The following is a 14770-nucleotide window of genomic DNA, read 5'->3' as shown; positions in this document are numbered from 1 at the left end:
TTCTTCAAATAAATAAATGTCATGAATTCGCTTCTTTCTTCCACAACAAATGTTGTAGTGTTAGAGGTCATGTGTGCTGTTCTAGTTTATCCAGCACTGCTTCACATTCTTATCAAACTACTGCTGTGAGTCCACATACCTGCTAGAGGTGGGAATCACCATACATCCCACGATACGATATTATTGCAATTTTTTTTAAATATTTTGCGATATTCAGATTCTGTACATAAAGGTAAACTTTATGAATATTCATTTTATCTAATATCAAAGTCTCACACTCAGTCTTTCTCTCATTTCAGTTTTATTGTTGACAAACTGAACGGTTTGTATTACAGTCTAGTCCAACTTAACTGAACGCAACCATCTGGTACAATTACAGCTATTCTGAACTATGCAATATGAAAACTATGCAGCCCCTTCAGCAGCTGAAGAATTTGAAAGTAAATTAAAACAAAATATAATTTTACATTAAATAAAAAAGTTTTAAACTTAATTAAAATAAAACATGTCTTAAATTTAGTTTATCGCTGCCAAAAAAAAAAAACCAAGTTAACCACATTTGGACAGTGAAGGAATGTCAGGATTCTTGCTCAGAAAAAGGATCAACATGCTCTGAAGTCAGAGCGTGTTCCAGTCCACAAAAACTTTTTTTGTAACAAAATATCGATTTCTGCTGTCCCTGTATCGATACATTATTAGCAAACAAAATATCACGATACTACACAGTATCGATTTTTTCCCCACCCCTACTACCTGCTAACCTACAAATCTAGATCCCATCCACCCAGCTCTGTTTCTCTCAAATGTGCTGTAATCACTCCACTACTCCAGAGCCATGAGTATTTACAGATATTTCTAAACCGTCTTTCTCAGCTCAATATTTGGAAAAAAAACACATTTACAAACAGCTGTATGAAGAACTTCTCACAGTCTGTAATGATAAGGACCAATAAGGTTTCAGTAACAGCTCTTACTAAAGTCACCGAGGACCAGCAGTGACTCACAGTCGTGGTTTTATTTGATCCCTTTCATTTTAATTCAAAGACTTCATGAGTTGCTTTAACAGGTCAGCTTCCTGGTTGGATTACATCACAGCTAAAGGGTCGAACTTTTAATATTTCGATCGATGACTTTAGATCTGCACAGGCTTCAGTCAGGGGTTCCTCAAGGGTCTGTCCTTGGTCTACTACTCTTTAACCTTGATGTAGTATTTTGGTAATAATATGAAGAGTCATAATGTGTCCTGCTGCTACAGAGCTACATTCTACTCTGATCTTCTAACCTCTGTTCACAATGAGCTGCACTCACATTAACTGCACATGTGTCAAAACTTGGAGACGAGACTTTCTCTTTGTCTAAATTTGATCAGATTTAACTTCCATTTCTGTGATTCAAGTTTTGATGATCGTATTAATAAGGCCACCAGACCTCCTTTCTATTACTTGAAAAATATATCAAGTTAAAAAACCTGACTCTGACCTGGCATTCATGACAAGCAGGTGAGATTACTGTAACACTGCACTGGACTTTCAGTAGAACTAGTTCAGGACATTCAAATGCAGCAGCCGGGATCCTTACACATGAAAATATTATTCCCAGTAATACTTGGCTCCCTGTTCAAGACAGAATGACCTTCTATTAATCCAAACACACTCGGTGTTTTTGGCCCGAGGTTCATCTCTGACACGCTCAGTTATTCCCAGAATCAAATCAAATGTCACTGCCGCACGAATTCAAGAGATCTGCATGAATTTGGCTTTTAAACAGTTAACTTCCAACTGATGGAGATGAACGTGTGAGTGATGAAGTGTGCAGCTCTTTCTTTTTTTAAATGGACTTCATCTCTTTACGCTTCCCCAAAGAGCTCTGAACATCTGTGGCCAGGACAGCACACTGTCGTAGGTTTACAGCCCCATGGTGCACAAATCCATCTCCAATAAATGACCATCTGCTGCTTCATGACCACAACACGATTCACCTTCAGAGATTAAGATTCTAGTGAAGAAAAAACATTTCTGAGATAACAGAGTTGATATTAGGACTTCATGTACTGGCCTCGTGTTGGAAACAGCTGCTGCTAGCGCAGCTATTCGGTCCCTGACCTGGCTTTTTTTGGTCACTGAATGGAGGTCTGTGAATTCCCAGCCCTGTCACAGCATTTACAAGCCGGAGGAGGCTTTCTGCAGCCCCCCTTGACCTCTGCGTCACCCTTGCCCAGTGCGTGCACTGCAGCATCCTGGGATGAGAATAGAGCTAACAGAGCGAACCCACCTCGTCAAGTTTACAACCCAATCATGCCTGGTCTCATAAATCCACGCCTTCTCCTGCAGCACGCTGACAATGCCCACCATTCAGTGTGTGCGCAGGTTTAATAGTTCCTCTCGGCTTCCTTCTACTTCTTAGTGACCCCACACACACACACACACACACACACACACACACACACACACACACACACACACACACACACACACACACACACACACACACACACACACACACACACACACACCCCTTTTTCCTCTTGCAGGTTTATGGAGGAACTATGAGAGCAGAGCTGCACACAAACAGGTCAGCGTGGAGTCACGGTGAGGTCAGCGCTTTTTGAACTGTGCATGACCTATGACCCTCTCCATGGTGCCACCTGGCGCTGCAATGGCAGCCAGGGGAGTCCTGAGTGAACTTCATCTGAACCTGGACCTTAACATTGGACCACTGCCTCACCCTGTCCCCCTGCATCCAGCTTCCCCTGAAACCAGGAGTCACGTCTTCCCGACACATTTCTGCAGCTCGTGTTGCATCTCTGCACTGCGTCCACCGCGCAGAGATGTTGAAGACAACAAAGACGTCGATTACTTTCATTTACTGAAGTTCTCTGAGATCGCATCGCTGAAGCAGACCATCAAGACTCGTTGTTTTATGAAACGTGTAAATGTGTTTAGACATTTCATTTCCACTTGTTGGATTTCTCTCTCCATGCTCGTGTGGATGGAAGCGGCTGTCGTTGGGTTTATACCCCCCTCTTGTGGTTTTGATTGGAAACTAGAACCCATTTATTAATTTCACATTTCACTTTACCACTAGAGGGAGATCTTTGTCCAAAGATCATTTTCAAGATCAGAAACTAAAAGTGAGGTTCAGCGTTGTTGGACCAGAGAAAAGTTCATGTATTTTGGAGTAAACAGATACTGGGGGCAAATGTAACTAAATATTTTTCATTAGTACTTAAACAGAAAAGTAAGGGAAGATAAGTAAGATTGAAATCTGAGGTAAGTGCAGGTTTATGAACTTACCCATGTTGTTGTGCTCAGTTTCAAGCTGATGATCGCTGTAAAAACCTGCAGAAAAGAGGTGCGAGGTTAGTGCTCCAATTGTTACAGAGTACTGGCAATTATGATAATATTAACAAAAAGGATTCAAACTCCAACGTGCGATTAACTGCTGTAAGACACAAAAGTTATAGCACAAAGTTTGGCTTCTTTTAGTTTGGCAGTTGTGTTGTGCCTGTAGCCCACACATCCACACTGACCAACGCTACCGCTCAGGGTAGCTGAGCAGGTCGTCTATTAACAGCTGCTCTGGTTTGCACGCCAAATATACCAACCCCACGTTGCTCTCTGGTGTACTGGACATGTCCAATGTGCGTGAATGTTAGACAGAAAGCTTGTGCGAATGGGCGAATGAGGCAAATTACATAAAGCCCTTTGAGTGCTCAGGTAGAGCACAAAGGCCATTTAAGGCCAGTCCATTCATTTAAGCTGGAAGTCTGGAGGCTACAGCACAGTGGGAACAACAGTGAGCAGAGCAGACATGCTGAGCTGAGCCCAGAGGAGAGAGTAGTCTACCTGAACTAGATTGTGGCCACACTCCCCTGGCTTACAGACAAAGTCCCATCACAGTGTGTCCTTGCAGATATGAACACGGCTTGATGAGGATGCATGCAGAGAAACCCCCCCAACATCAGAAGAACACACCAGGCAGCTAAGCATAAGAAACTGTCGCACAAGCTCACCACAAAATGTTGCCAGGTCTGATACTGCAACAATCAGACATAATTTCACACGAACAACATAAAAGTGTGGATCCATCCTGTTTGATATCAGTGGTACAGGTTTCACACACCTTTGAGTACCAACAGAATATTGCTTAAACACCACAGCCTAAGACTATTATGCTTTTATAAAGATAGCTTATCCATCTTCTGATCCTAGATCTCACAGTGGAAAAGGAGACTTGCATCATGGATGTGTGAATGTTTCAGTCCAGTGTCTTAAACATCTTTTCACCTGTAACCTCATCACTAAAATTCATGTCTTACTTTAGCAAACTCAGCATCGATCTCCTTCATTTTGTGTTGTTTTTTGTGTAAATAGATTGAGATGATCTCTTATTTCCTTCTGGTTCGTGACTCATGCTCACCCCTGTGACAAATCCCACCACAACAGGCTGTATTATAAAAGACTCAGCGTGAAGCCTCTAAGGAAACTCTTTGTGATCCTCTTGGTGATTGTAAACTAAGTAGCATGTGAGGAGCAGCACAGGTTGCAGTATCATATAGTAATGCATATACTGTTTTATTCAACCTGTTGGCTCCACTGAGACTTTACAATATAAGCATAATGTTGCATTTAAACTAATGATGAAGATCGTGCACTCCTCAGGAAAGTGTTACGTGAGGTCATCCGGCAGGAGAAAAGCAGGGGCCTTCTTTAATACATCTGGCAGCTCGAGGAGTCTCCCCCTGCTGGCCTTTAAGATGAATGCAGTTTTAAGGGGCTCCCACTGTAAGACTGGAAAGCTACATGCAGTCGATGATCACCAACAAGGCGACCAAGTCAACTAAAACTAGGCGTCAAAAAATAGTGAACCAAAATAAAAATCAACAAAACAAAGTAACTGAGGCAGTACAGAGTACTCACAAATCTGAAACAGAAAGAGCACCAAGGAAGCAGAGACCAACAGAATGAACGGCCTGTTCTCCAAAGACTGATCCACTCTCAGTTACATGGAGTAATAAAGGGCAGACCCACTCAGACCTTACACTGTGTGTGTGTGGTGTCAAAGAGGTGTGACACAACAGCGACCGAGTGGACCTAAGAGCAGACCACAGCCACCTCACCATCATTGTTCACACTCAGGCTACAGTTCGCACAAGCTCACCAAAGCTGGACAATAGAAGACTGGAAACATGTTGCCCAGTCTGACATCTCAATTTCTACTGGAAAAAAAAATCCGACAGTTACCATCAGAATTGGTCATAAACATCCTCCAAGCGGGGATCCATCCTGCTTTGTATCAGCACTACAGACTGGTGGTGGAGCTGTAGTGATGTGGGGAATGTGTTAGCATGAAAATGTGGAGGAAATTTCTCTGGTTTGATCTCAGTTTGGTCAATTTAGTTTTCACAAGCAACCTGATGAAGTTTGTGTGCTTTCCTGTGAGTCACCTGCCATCACAGAGCGCTGCAACATCTGAACTTTAATGCCACGCACATTCACCTCTAACATTCATATCATTAAGAACATTAAAGCTAAAAAAGTTTCATTATAAAAAGTAAAAATAAACCAAAATATTATTATTATAACTCTGATCAACTCCCCAACACTTAACACAACATGAGTAGTTTTAATACAGCTTACCTTCTTATCTTATGTGTGTTCATTCGTGCACGTTTGTTTTCACTATCATTCATTTTGACTTGCTAACTTGGTTATTGTGAGACCAGGCTTCAGTCATTAGTTATGAAACAAACCCTAACCCTGATCAGGGAATACTCCCTACCTTCCTATCTGATGCTGCTTCTGTAGGAAGCACTTTACAGCACGTTTCCTTCACGTGTCACCGCGTCCATGTATGAAGAACTGTTGTACGCAAAGACTCGAAGTCTCCACCAAACTAGTAGCAACAGTAAAAGCTGACAGCGCTGGACCACACAGTGGGAAAACATTTTTTATGGATCTTTTATGCACAGCCTGACACATCATCGGGCTCCCCTAACCCCACGACAGTCTGTTTGCTTCATATTAGTTACCCACTTGCTGTCTCAGCTTTATTAGACCCACATTTTTTCCCCCGTCTCACCTCCTGCAGCAGCCTGGCCATCTGTGCAACCACCAAGTGACTGGTTCTCACTTACATAGCACCGAGCGAGCTCCATCAGTCACATCCAGACTGGTGCAGAATGTTGGTGCATCCCCCCCCCCATCTGTGTCAGTGTACCACCCTGCTATCAACAGCTGTAGACCCTTGACCCGACACACGCCAGCTGCCTGCACCTGACCCCTCCTTCCCAACCCCCCTCCAACACCAGGGCATATGTTCTCCCTGAAGCACACACACGAACACACGCGTGCCTCAGTCAGCCGAACAAACATACGTTACATATGTAACATCCATGTAACAAGTTCCCCACCTCCACACAGTTCTGAGGAGCTGCAGCTTTGAAGTGAGACAAGAAGTTTGGATGTCACCTCAAACTGCAGAGAAGTTCACCTCCAGCCATTATATCTCTGCCATGTGACTCAAAGCATTTGGAACTTGTCGACTGAAGGACCACAACATACTTTTATGTGACTGCACCAACTGTCTTTATCTTACATCTCTTACAATTACAGTTTAGTTATAAGAGGCATGTGTAGGTGTGGCAGATGTACCTAAGATAAGCCTCATCATTAACGAGTCGCTGATAACCTGTTAAAAAAAAAAAAAAAAAGTCACGTTTTTTCACTTGAGAGGGTTTTTTATTTATTTGTTTTTTTTTTTTTTTATTACTGCTCTTTAGGGTTCAGGCTTTGAAACGTTGTCTCCACATCAGCACGAATCAGAGAATGGAACTGTGGACAAATATATTTATCATTTACAGTTTTGTTGACACAAAATGTCTTTTGGCATCCAAAACTTCAAAAACATACATGAGTAATAAAAACCATCTATCTATTAAAGATGGTTAACAGTAGCCTGGTTAAAAGTGCTTTGTGTTAACTCCTCACACACCCCCACACACAACAATGGGCATCAGTGGGATTCCATTTGTGAGGCTCACAGCAATTAACACGACTATAGCTCTGTGAAGCTGTATCCAGACACAGCGTCAGTGCCAAATGTTTCCACGTCCACTGGTGTCGCCCATAAGATTGTAACAAAAGCAGGAGATCTATTACAGTTAGAAACCAACGTTAATAATTAACCCTTTAAGACCTGCCATAGTCCACCAGAGCTTATGTTATATTTTTACAGGCTGTAGTGTCATTTTTGGGAGCATTTCAAGTTGCTATACATCAATACAACCATTACAGCCCAAATTTTAATGATATGTCTGCATTAAGTGCATAGTAATTACATAAATTTCAAAAACGTGCAATAAACTACAAAAACATTTAAAATCGTTTTTGTTTTTTTTAACATATATTTCTAGTTAGAGAAATTTAAGAGGCTTATCCCTCAAAACTGTAAATACAAAAAAGTTGCACAAAATAGTTTCCCACCACAGGAAATTTATTTTGAGTGTCTTTATAGTTTTATTTTTGAAATACACCAATTTTTATATACTGCAGGAAAAACGAAAATAAATATGATGCAAATTTGCAAAATAACAGCATGTGCATCAAAATAAACTATTTCCAGCAGTGCAATATGAGTCCTCAGCATCCCAGAAACGACACAGGAAGTCATAAAGTCAAACATAACTTTTAAAAACACCAGTATAGGCCCATGAGGCCCTGAAGGCAAAAAACTACATTTCCGCAAAATGACGTCACGTCCGGTTTCGGGCAGGTCATGGCGGACATGCGAGAGTTCGTGCTGATGGACGTAGGAAGTGTTACAAACAGCTGATCGGATCGGCAAAGCGTGTTTCTGGAATATTATGTTTTTGTTCCTGCAAGCGCTTTTTATGCAGTTTTTCAAAGCCATATGTGGAAGGAAACTGTGACCGAGGGCAAGCTGATGGCATAAGATGTAAGTACAACTCCTCCGGTTTCATATGCAAAAAAAATTATTGCGCTAGCTTATGTGGTTGCAGTGCTACCGGGATTTAAAAATAGTTAGCAAAACGGAGCGTGCCCGCTCCGACCGGCTTTAAAGGGTTAAAAACACCCCCTCTGTTATATGAGAATACCACAGTAAAGGGTTTGTCGCTTTTTTGTTTGTTTCTTCCAAAAGATTCCCACCTGTGTCTCCTGCACTCTTCATCGTGCCCTCATCACACACGGCCACAAAATCACCCAGTGAGTCTCTGCAGATGCAGCCACACTCACATCTGTCACGTGTGGAGATTCAACATGAAAACTATAACAAGCAAGATTTGAGTGTCGTATCAACATATTATCATTATAATGATGAATAATGGGGGATGAGCAAAACTAACACTGATTGGAGCGCCGGCGTGGTCCACAGACTATCGTTCATCACTACAACCACTGTTGACAATCCGAGCTCCTGTTGCCTAGGCAACCTTTTAAAGTACTCATCCCTCTTTACATACACAGCAGTGTATTCTTCATTGTCACTGACAGTCAGTTTAGGCGCTCACCTTGAAGCTGAAAAGATTAACCTGGGACCCAGCACCACCGTGAAGTCGTTCATTTTTTTAATTAGATTTTTCTCCTCTATGGTGTCCGCTCAGCACATCGCTGCAAGTCCATTCCTGTGTGAAGACGTGTCTTAGGGCACAGCATTCACAGTATTCACTGCTTTCTGAATAACCATTGTTTCTGGAACCCTAAGCATAGCTGACTACTACTCTGTTTGCATTTGTCTTATACTCAGACCTCTCGTACGAGAGGTCTGAGTATAAGTCACTACAGATTTGAATGAGATTATTGGAGATGGTGGGTGTTTGGAAGCAAGAACAACACATTTAAAATCTAAAACACTATCATGTGCTGCAGGAAAGTCTTCTTTCAATATCCGGCCAGTGTGTGTGTAAAAGGCCACGCTGAGAGCACAGCGGTCCTGCCACACATCATTTTCCAATTTTCTTTCTGCTCTCTCGTCAGCTCTTAACAACAACGTTTATGTGACTGGGAGTAGAGCAAAAATATTTATCACCATATACATTTGAAAATTTGTGATAACGATATAACTGACGATATAATTGACACGAGACAAAATACTTTACAACTCCACAACTTTACTAGTGCAAAAATCCCATCAATGTATTTTCACTTAAACAAGCAGCTGTTTTTTTATCTGCATTAAAGTTATATAAAAATGTAACAGTGCAAATTCCTCGCTGACAGTTTAACCAAAAGGCATTTCCAGTGGAAACTGGCCGACACATCCTCAGCATAACCATGTGTAATATCCACAAAACTTAAAAAGAGCTTATACACACACACAATACGGTAATATTATGTTGAAGCACAGTACGTATCACTCCGCGAGGCTCCGCCTACGATAGCCGTAATGCTCCGACAATCCATCAAGCGGTGCGGCTTCGTAGCTCAGCAAAGTCGTACTGAAACATCTGACAGATTTTCGAGCGCCGTGTACATAAAATCGTTTCGAGGTCAGTAAACACAACCAGAGTTCATACATAAGGACACACGGGATTATAAGGGGCTCTGTCGACTTTCAGACAAATCAAAGGATTGATTTTAAGTGCGCCGTATTTTCCAAACAACACGGTAATAACGACGGCCCGCTAGCATGCGCTACCAAAAATAGTGCTTTGTTGTGTATCTGACGGACGAAAGCTAAACCAGTTCCACACCAGTGAAGCTGCAGCATTTTTACAAACCAGTTCTGGTTCATCTGGTTCATTCAACGATCCACTTTCGCTCTTCTCATTCGCCATCGGCGCCATGCTTTTTCCGCCACGTTTTACCCATATTCTATCGCCATATTTCATTTTGTTATCGTTGCCCAACATTATACCGGTATTACTGTGAATGGTATGATCTGGCCCAGCGCTAACTGGGATCAAGTCGTGTTTCGGTTGTCGTGTCTGTCGATAACAGACCAGCAGCAGAGCTCTCCAGTGTGTGGTCTCTGTTGCTAATCCTCATGACGGCTTATTGACCGTGATAGCCTGAGGCTGGAAAGGCTTCCAGCAGCAGCCAATGCAGCAGAGCCTGCTCCGCCGTGGCCCATTGTGTGCGGACAATGAAAGGCTGCATCTTTAACCTTTCACCTTTAAAACCTCTGCAACCTCAGGGCTAATCAGCTCGCTATCAAAGTAACATACGGCCTCCTGTCCCCCTGTGGATGGAGACATGCTCAATGCAAGGTTTATAACAAGTGGCTCAATACTGCATCAGCCTATCAGAACGGGCAGCTCTGAGCTGTATTGAGCAAATGTATTTTTCTGCATTTGCAAACAACAACAGGCTAAAATATATGAATGTTATACCAGCCTGACACCTCTAAATAAGAACAAGCAATGACTGAGTGTCACATACAACATCTTACTTGCATGTAATCTAAACGGCTCAAAAATCTAAAGTGTGGTTACAAAGAAGAAAGCCTCACTTTGTAATGATTTCACTGCTTATGTATTGCAGTGAGCAAGTAGTATTCCAAGCCAGGACTGTAAACGTCTATTACAATACAAGATAAGCTCTGTTCCATCCTGAGAAGGCTGGGCATGTTTGTTCATGACACCGCAAAGATTTACATTTCCTCCATATTAAATATACACCGGTCCCCTAAACCTACAGAAATCCTCAACCTGAAGCCACTACACTGCCCGGGGTTTCACAGCACTCATGCAGCAACTCTATCAGTCCATCAGCATCCCAGCTCCTCTGTCCCAGATGGGCTAGGGTTCCACATGGCCAGCGGAGGGCAACGCCAGTTTGTTATCCGAGTAGTTTAGTGTCTACCTGCCATGCCAACCAGACTAGCGACATTCTGATTTCATTGCTAAAAACCCACCCAGCAGCATTCTGGGACATCATGCTAAACTGGAACGGCCGCTTTAAAAGACTGAACATTGCAAAGACGGGAAAGACTGACAGGGATGTAGAAAAGTGGGAGAGTATATAATGTCAGAATAACCCGTCATTGGCCACATGAGCGAGGTCACAAGTGTTTCTTTGAATACCGCGAATAAGCCCATTAACAGGATAATCCCTGCCCCCTTTTGACTGCAGCAGCCTCCTGCTAATAAAGACACAAAAACTGACCACTTTTATCAGATCGCCGTCTGTCGTGACGCTCAGGCAGTTCAACTTTAATGTTAATATTTAAAGGCAAACACTTTGTTATATGAGAATACCGCAGTAAAAAGGCTTCGGGGAATGACTGAGTGGAAAAAGTCTCATCTCTAATATGAAGTCATTCAGCGTCTCCTGGCCACTGTACGGTCAGTCAAGTTACATTTAAGCCTTGTTGACATTACAAGCTCCAGTTGCCTAGGTAACCTTCCAAAGTACTTACCCTTATATTTCTATGAGTTGTATTCTTTGTTGTCACTGACAGTCATCTTAGTCGCTCCACTAGGAGCTGAAAGGCTGGAGTTGGGACCCACTCGCGGTTATTTGTCCATCATCGCTTCAAGTCATTAATTGTCACTTTTTCCTATCATGTCATCACATCACTCCAAGTCAGTTCCTGTGTGAAGACGTCTCATCAGACACGTGCAAACAACAGTATCCACAGCTTTCTGAATGACCCACATGCCACTATAATACACAGTTCACAGCACATTGTTTGCCACTTCTTTAAGTGCATTAGGTTCCCAGTGTTTCCATTCTTCCTTTTAATGTGTTTTACACTTGTCATCTACTTATTTTCTCATAAAAGGCTCATTTTTTCAGTTTTTGATGCCCTAAAGTCAACGTTGTGGGTTTTTATTGCAGGTACTGCATCGAGCACAAAGAAGATTTTGGTCAATATTTCAGTGTTTTGCCAGCAAACAGTGTTAACCTTCAACTTGACAGGAGACTGAAATATATGGTTTGTCATATGCATACAAAACACTGGAAGGTTACATCAGCACACATGGCCTGCTCATTCCTAACTCTTTGTGTGATCACAGAAAGGGAGGATAGATGGCGGCATTTTTTCTTTAATTGGCAGGCATTAGTCGGTAGGGCTGGGCTATATTATACCGTTCACGGTAATACCGGTATAATGTTAGCAACATAGGAAAATCAAATATTGCGATAGAATGAATAAAACGCGCATGCGCAGTGCCTTTGTTTTCATACGCACATGGCCGATTGTTGAGTGAAACAGATGAACCAGAATTGGTTTGTAAAAATGTCGTTATTGTCATATTTGTCGGACTAAGATGCTCTTAAGTCTGGGAGTAATCTGGGTCCTAAACTCCGTCTCTTCAGGTCAAACGAACACTGCAGCATCACTGAGAGTTAAAAACTGTGTAAATTCTTTCATCTTTAATAAAACGATCAGCATTGCTGCTTTACCAGGTGTAACTATGAAGTTTAACTTCCAGGCATCCATGAAAACAAAATTTATTACATTACGGAGTTAGAAGTTAGCAGGAAGCTAGCGGAAGTTAGCTCGCTAGTTTCGCTAGTTACCTAAGCATGATATAGCATGTTCTGACTGAGAGATTTCTGAAAAAAAAAAAATCAAACGTACAGCTCTGCTATCACTTCCAACATAAATGAAGACAGGAAACTAAACAGCAGTGACGTTTGTAGGGTTACTGAAGTTGGGCTAGCTGGTATATAATGATGTGCTACGTGATCGCTAGCGACACAGCTATGTTAGCATAACATAAACAGTGAAGCTGGAGGACCAACACTAACACTTTTCCACTTATAAAAGTTAACGTTAAAGTTCCTGATAGTTAGAGACAAATGCAGTCACATGGCAGGATGCTGTAAACGGACCAAACTTCAGTCAGGAGAACAACTGAGATAATCCATCTACAATACGAGGTTAGTCATCAATATACTGCAACAACATGGGAATAGAGCAGCTGCCAGAGAATTCAATTCAATTCAATTTATATAGTGCCAAATCACAACAAAAGTCGCCTCATCAATTTGCATTAATGAATCGATGGTACAGAAGTGGAGGAAGCAAGAAGAATGAGTTTAATAAAGTGTGATTTATCTGACTGCTTTGTTTCGCTTAATGTGCCTTATAATCCCGTGCACCTTATGGTCCGAAAAATGCGTACTGCACACTGCAGTTTAATGTTGCAAAGCACCTCTTTTTAACTTCAGTGGATATTATACATGGTTATGCTCAGGATATGTCAGCCCATTTCTACTGGAAATGCCTTTTGGTTAAACTTTCAGCAAGGAATTTGCATTTGCACTGTTAAATTTTTATAAAGCTTTAATGCACATAAAAACCAGCTTCTTGTTTAAGTGAAAATAAATGGAAGGTTGTCTTTTTGCGCTAGTAATGTTGTGGAGTTGTATTTTGTCTTGCATCAATTATATCATCGGTTATATCGTTATCGCAAATTTTCAAATATATATCGTGATAAATATTTTTGGCCATATCGCCCTGCTCTATTGGTCGGTATTTCAAACAAACCTCAACTGTTACCTAACAGCTATTTTAGACGCACCGTGCTTATCGAGGATCACTCTATGCAGTCCTATGAAAACAAAGTACAGCCTTAAGATTGATCAGTAACAGCCAGGTGATGACAAACACACCTGATTAAGTCAGCAAGTGTGACTTTACATTCAAAGGCAGCGAAACAGGAAGATTATTTCCAGTGGTAACAACTGTTACTTTAGGTCAGGGACGGCAGTAATGAACTAGAATTTAAGTATGTGTTGCTCTTTAGCATCATTGCAAACACAACCACATCGGCCCATTAAACATATCATGAGATCCTGATAAATATGATGTGTGGTCCTACTGGTTTGGTTTTTCTGTGCAATTTGAAAAAATAAATAAATAAAAATGGATGATTGTCTCCTCCATGTGCAACAGCACCAAGTGGACTTTTTCCTATGTAATAAAGTATTTTATTAGTACTTATTAATTACTTACTTATTAGTACTTGTATTGTATGGTGGTGGTCAGAGGGCCCGGTGGCGCCAGTGTCCGGCAGCCTCGCCTCTGTCAGTGCGCCCCAGGGTGGCTGTGGCTGCAATGTAGCTGCCATCACCAGTGTGTGAATGTGTGTGTGAATGGGTGGATGACTGGATGTGTAAAGCGCTTTGGGGTCCTTAGGGACTAGTAAAACGCTATATAAATACAGGCCATTTACCATTTGAATGTTGTTCTGTTCATCTTATTCTATTCTATTGAGGGCAAATGCCAACAACTGAGCGAGAGGGGCTGTTACTGTGTGGATAACAGCAAACACTGAACATTTCCTGCACGCAGCAATGAATTTTGTTCGCTCAAATTAAACTTTTCTTCACTCTAAATAATTTTCTCCTCAAAATGCAACATTTGTACTTGCAAAATGTTTTTTCCGTGCGCTAAGAATAGAGGCACGGAAATAACGCCATAAAGATCTACCAGGCTGCTGGAGGAACACTCGGGGTTAGGCTCCATTTTAGCCAAATGTTAAACAAATGTAGTTTCAGAAATGAGAAGATGCTCCCCGTTTAATCAAGTGTGCACTTACATACATGTACTTCTACACGTTATGGAACGTGGACACTCCAAAGAGGTGAAAATCCCATATACACAGGTATCCTAACTCCAACACTGACTCCAAATTGTCAGCAGATTAAAACTGTATTACTTGCATATTATCCTGCTGACAGATATCAGACAGTATCCAGTAGTAATTTTACCCATTTCATGAAAACTTGCTTTCTCTCAGTATCTCTTGCAGGCTGAGCGTGATGGGTTTACTTACTGAGGACGCTACAACTAA

At 41.7% G+C, this 14770-nt stretch overlaps 1 protein-coding gene across 2 annotated transcripts in view; it reads right to left on the bottom strand.

The window, feature by feature from the left end:
* Positions 1–14770, bottom strand: part of LOC120742960 (nuclear receptor subfamily 6 group A member 1-A-like) — a 108559-nt gene that overhangs the window by 81151 nt on the left and 12638 nt on the right. For both annotated transcript variants that reach the window (XM_040046489.1, XM_040046490.1), the window contains exon 2: positions 3294–3338. In XM_040046489.1, the coding sequence (XP_039902423.1) occupies positions 3294–3338 (45 nt within the window). The remainder of the gene's footprint in view (positions 1–3293; positions 3339–14770) is intronic.

This window comes from Simochromis diagramma, unplaced genomic scaffold, assembly GCF_900408965.1.
Source record: "Simochromis diagramma unplaced genomic scaffold, fSimDia1.1 OVJJ01000005.1, whole genome shotgun sequence".
NCBI classification, from domain to species: Eukaryota; Metazoa; Chordata; class Actinopteri; order Cichliformes; family Cichlidae; genus Simochromis; species Simochromis diagramma.
The sequence above is the reverse complement of the archived record's forward strand: the minus strand, read 5'-3'. Positions and strand labels throughout refer to the sequence as shown.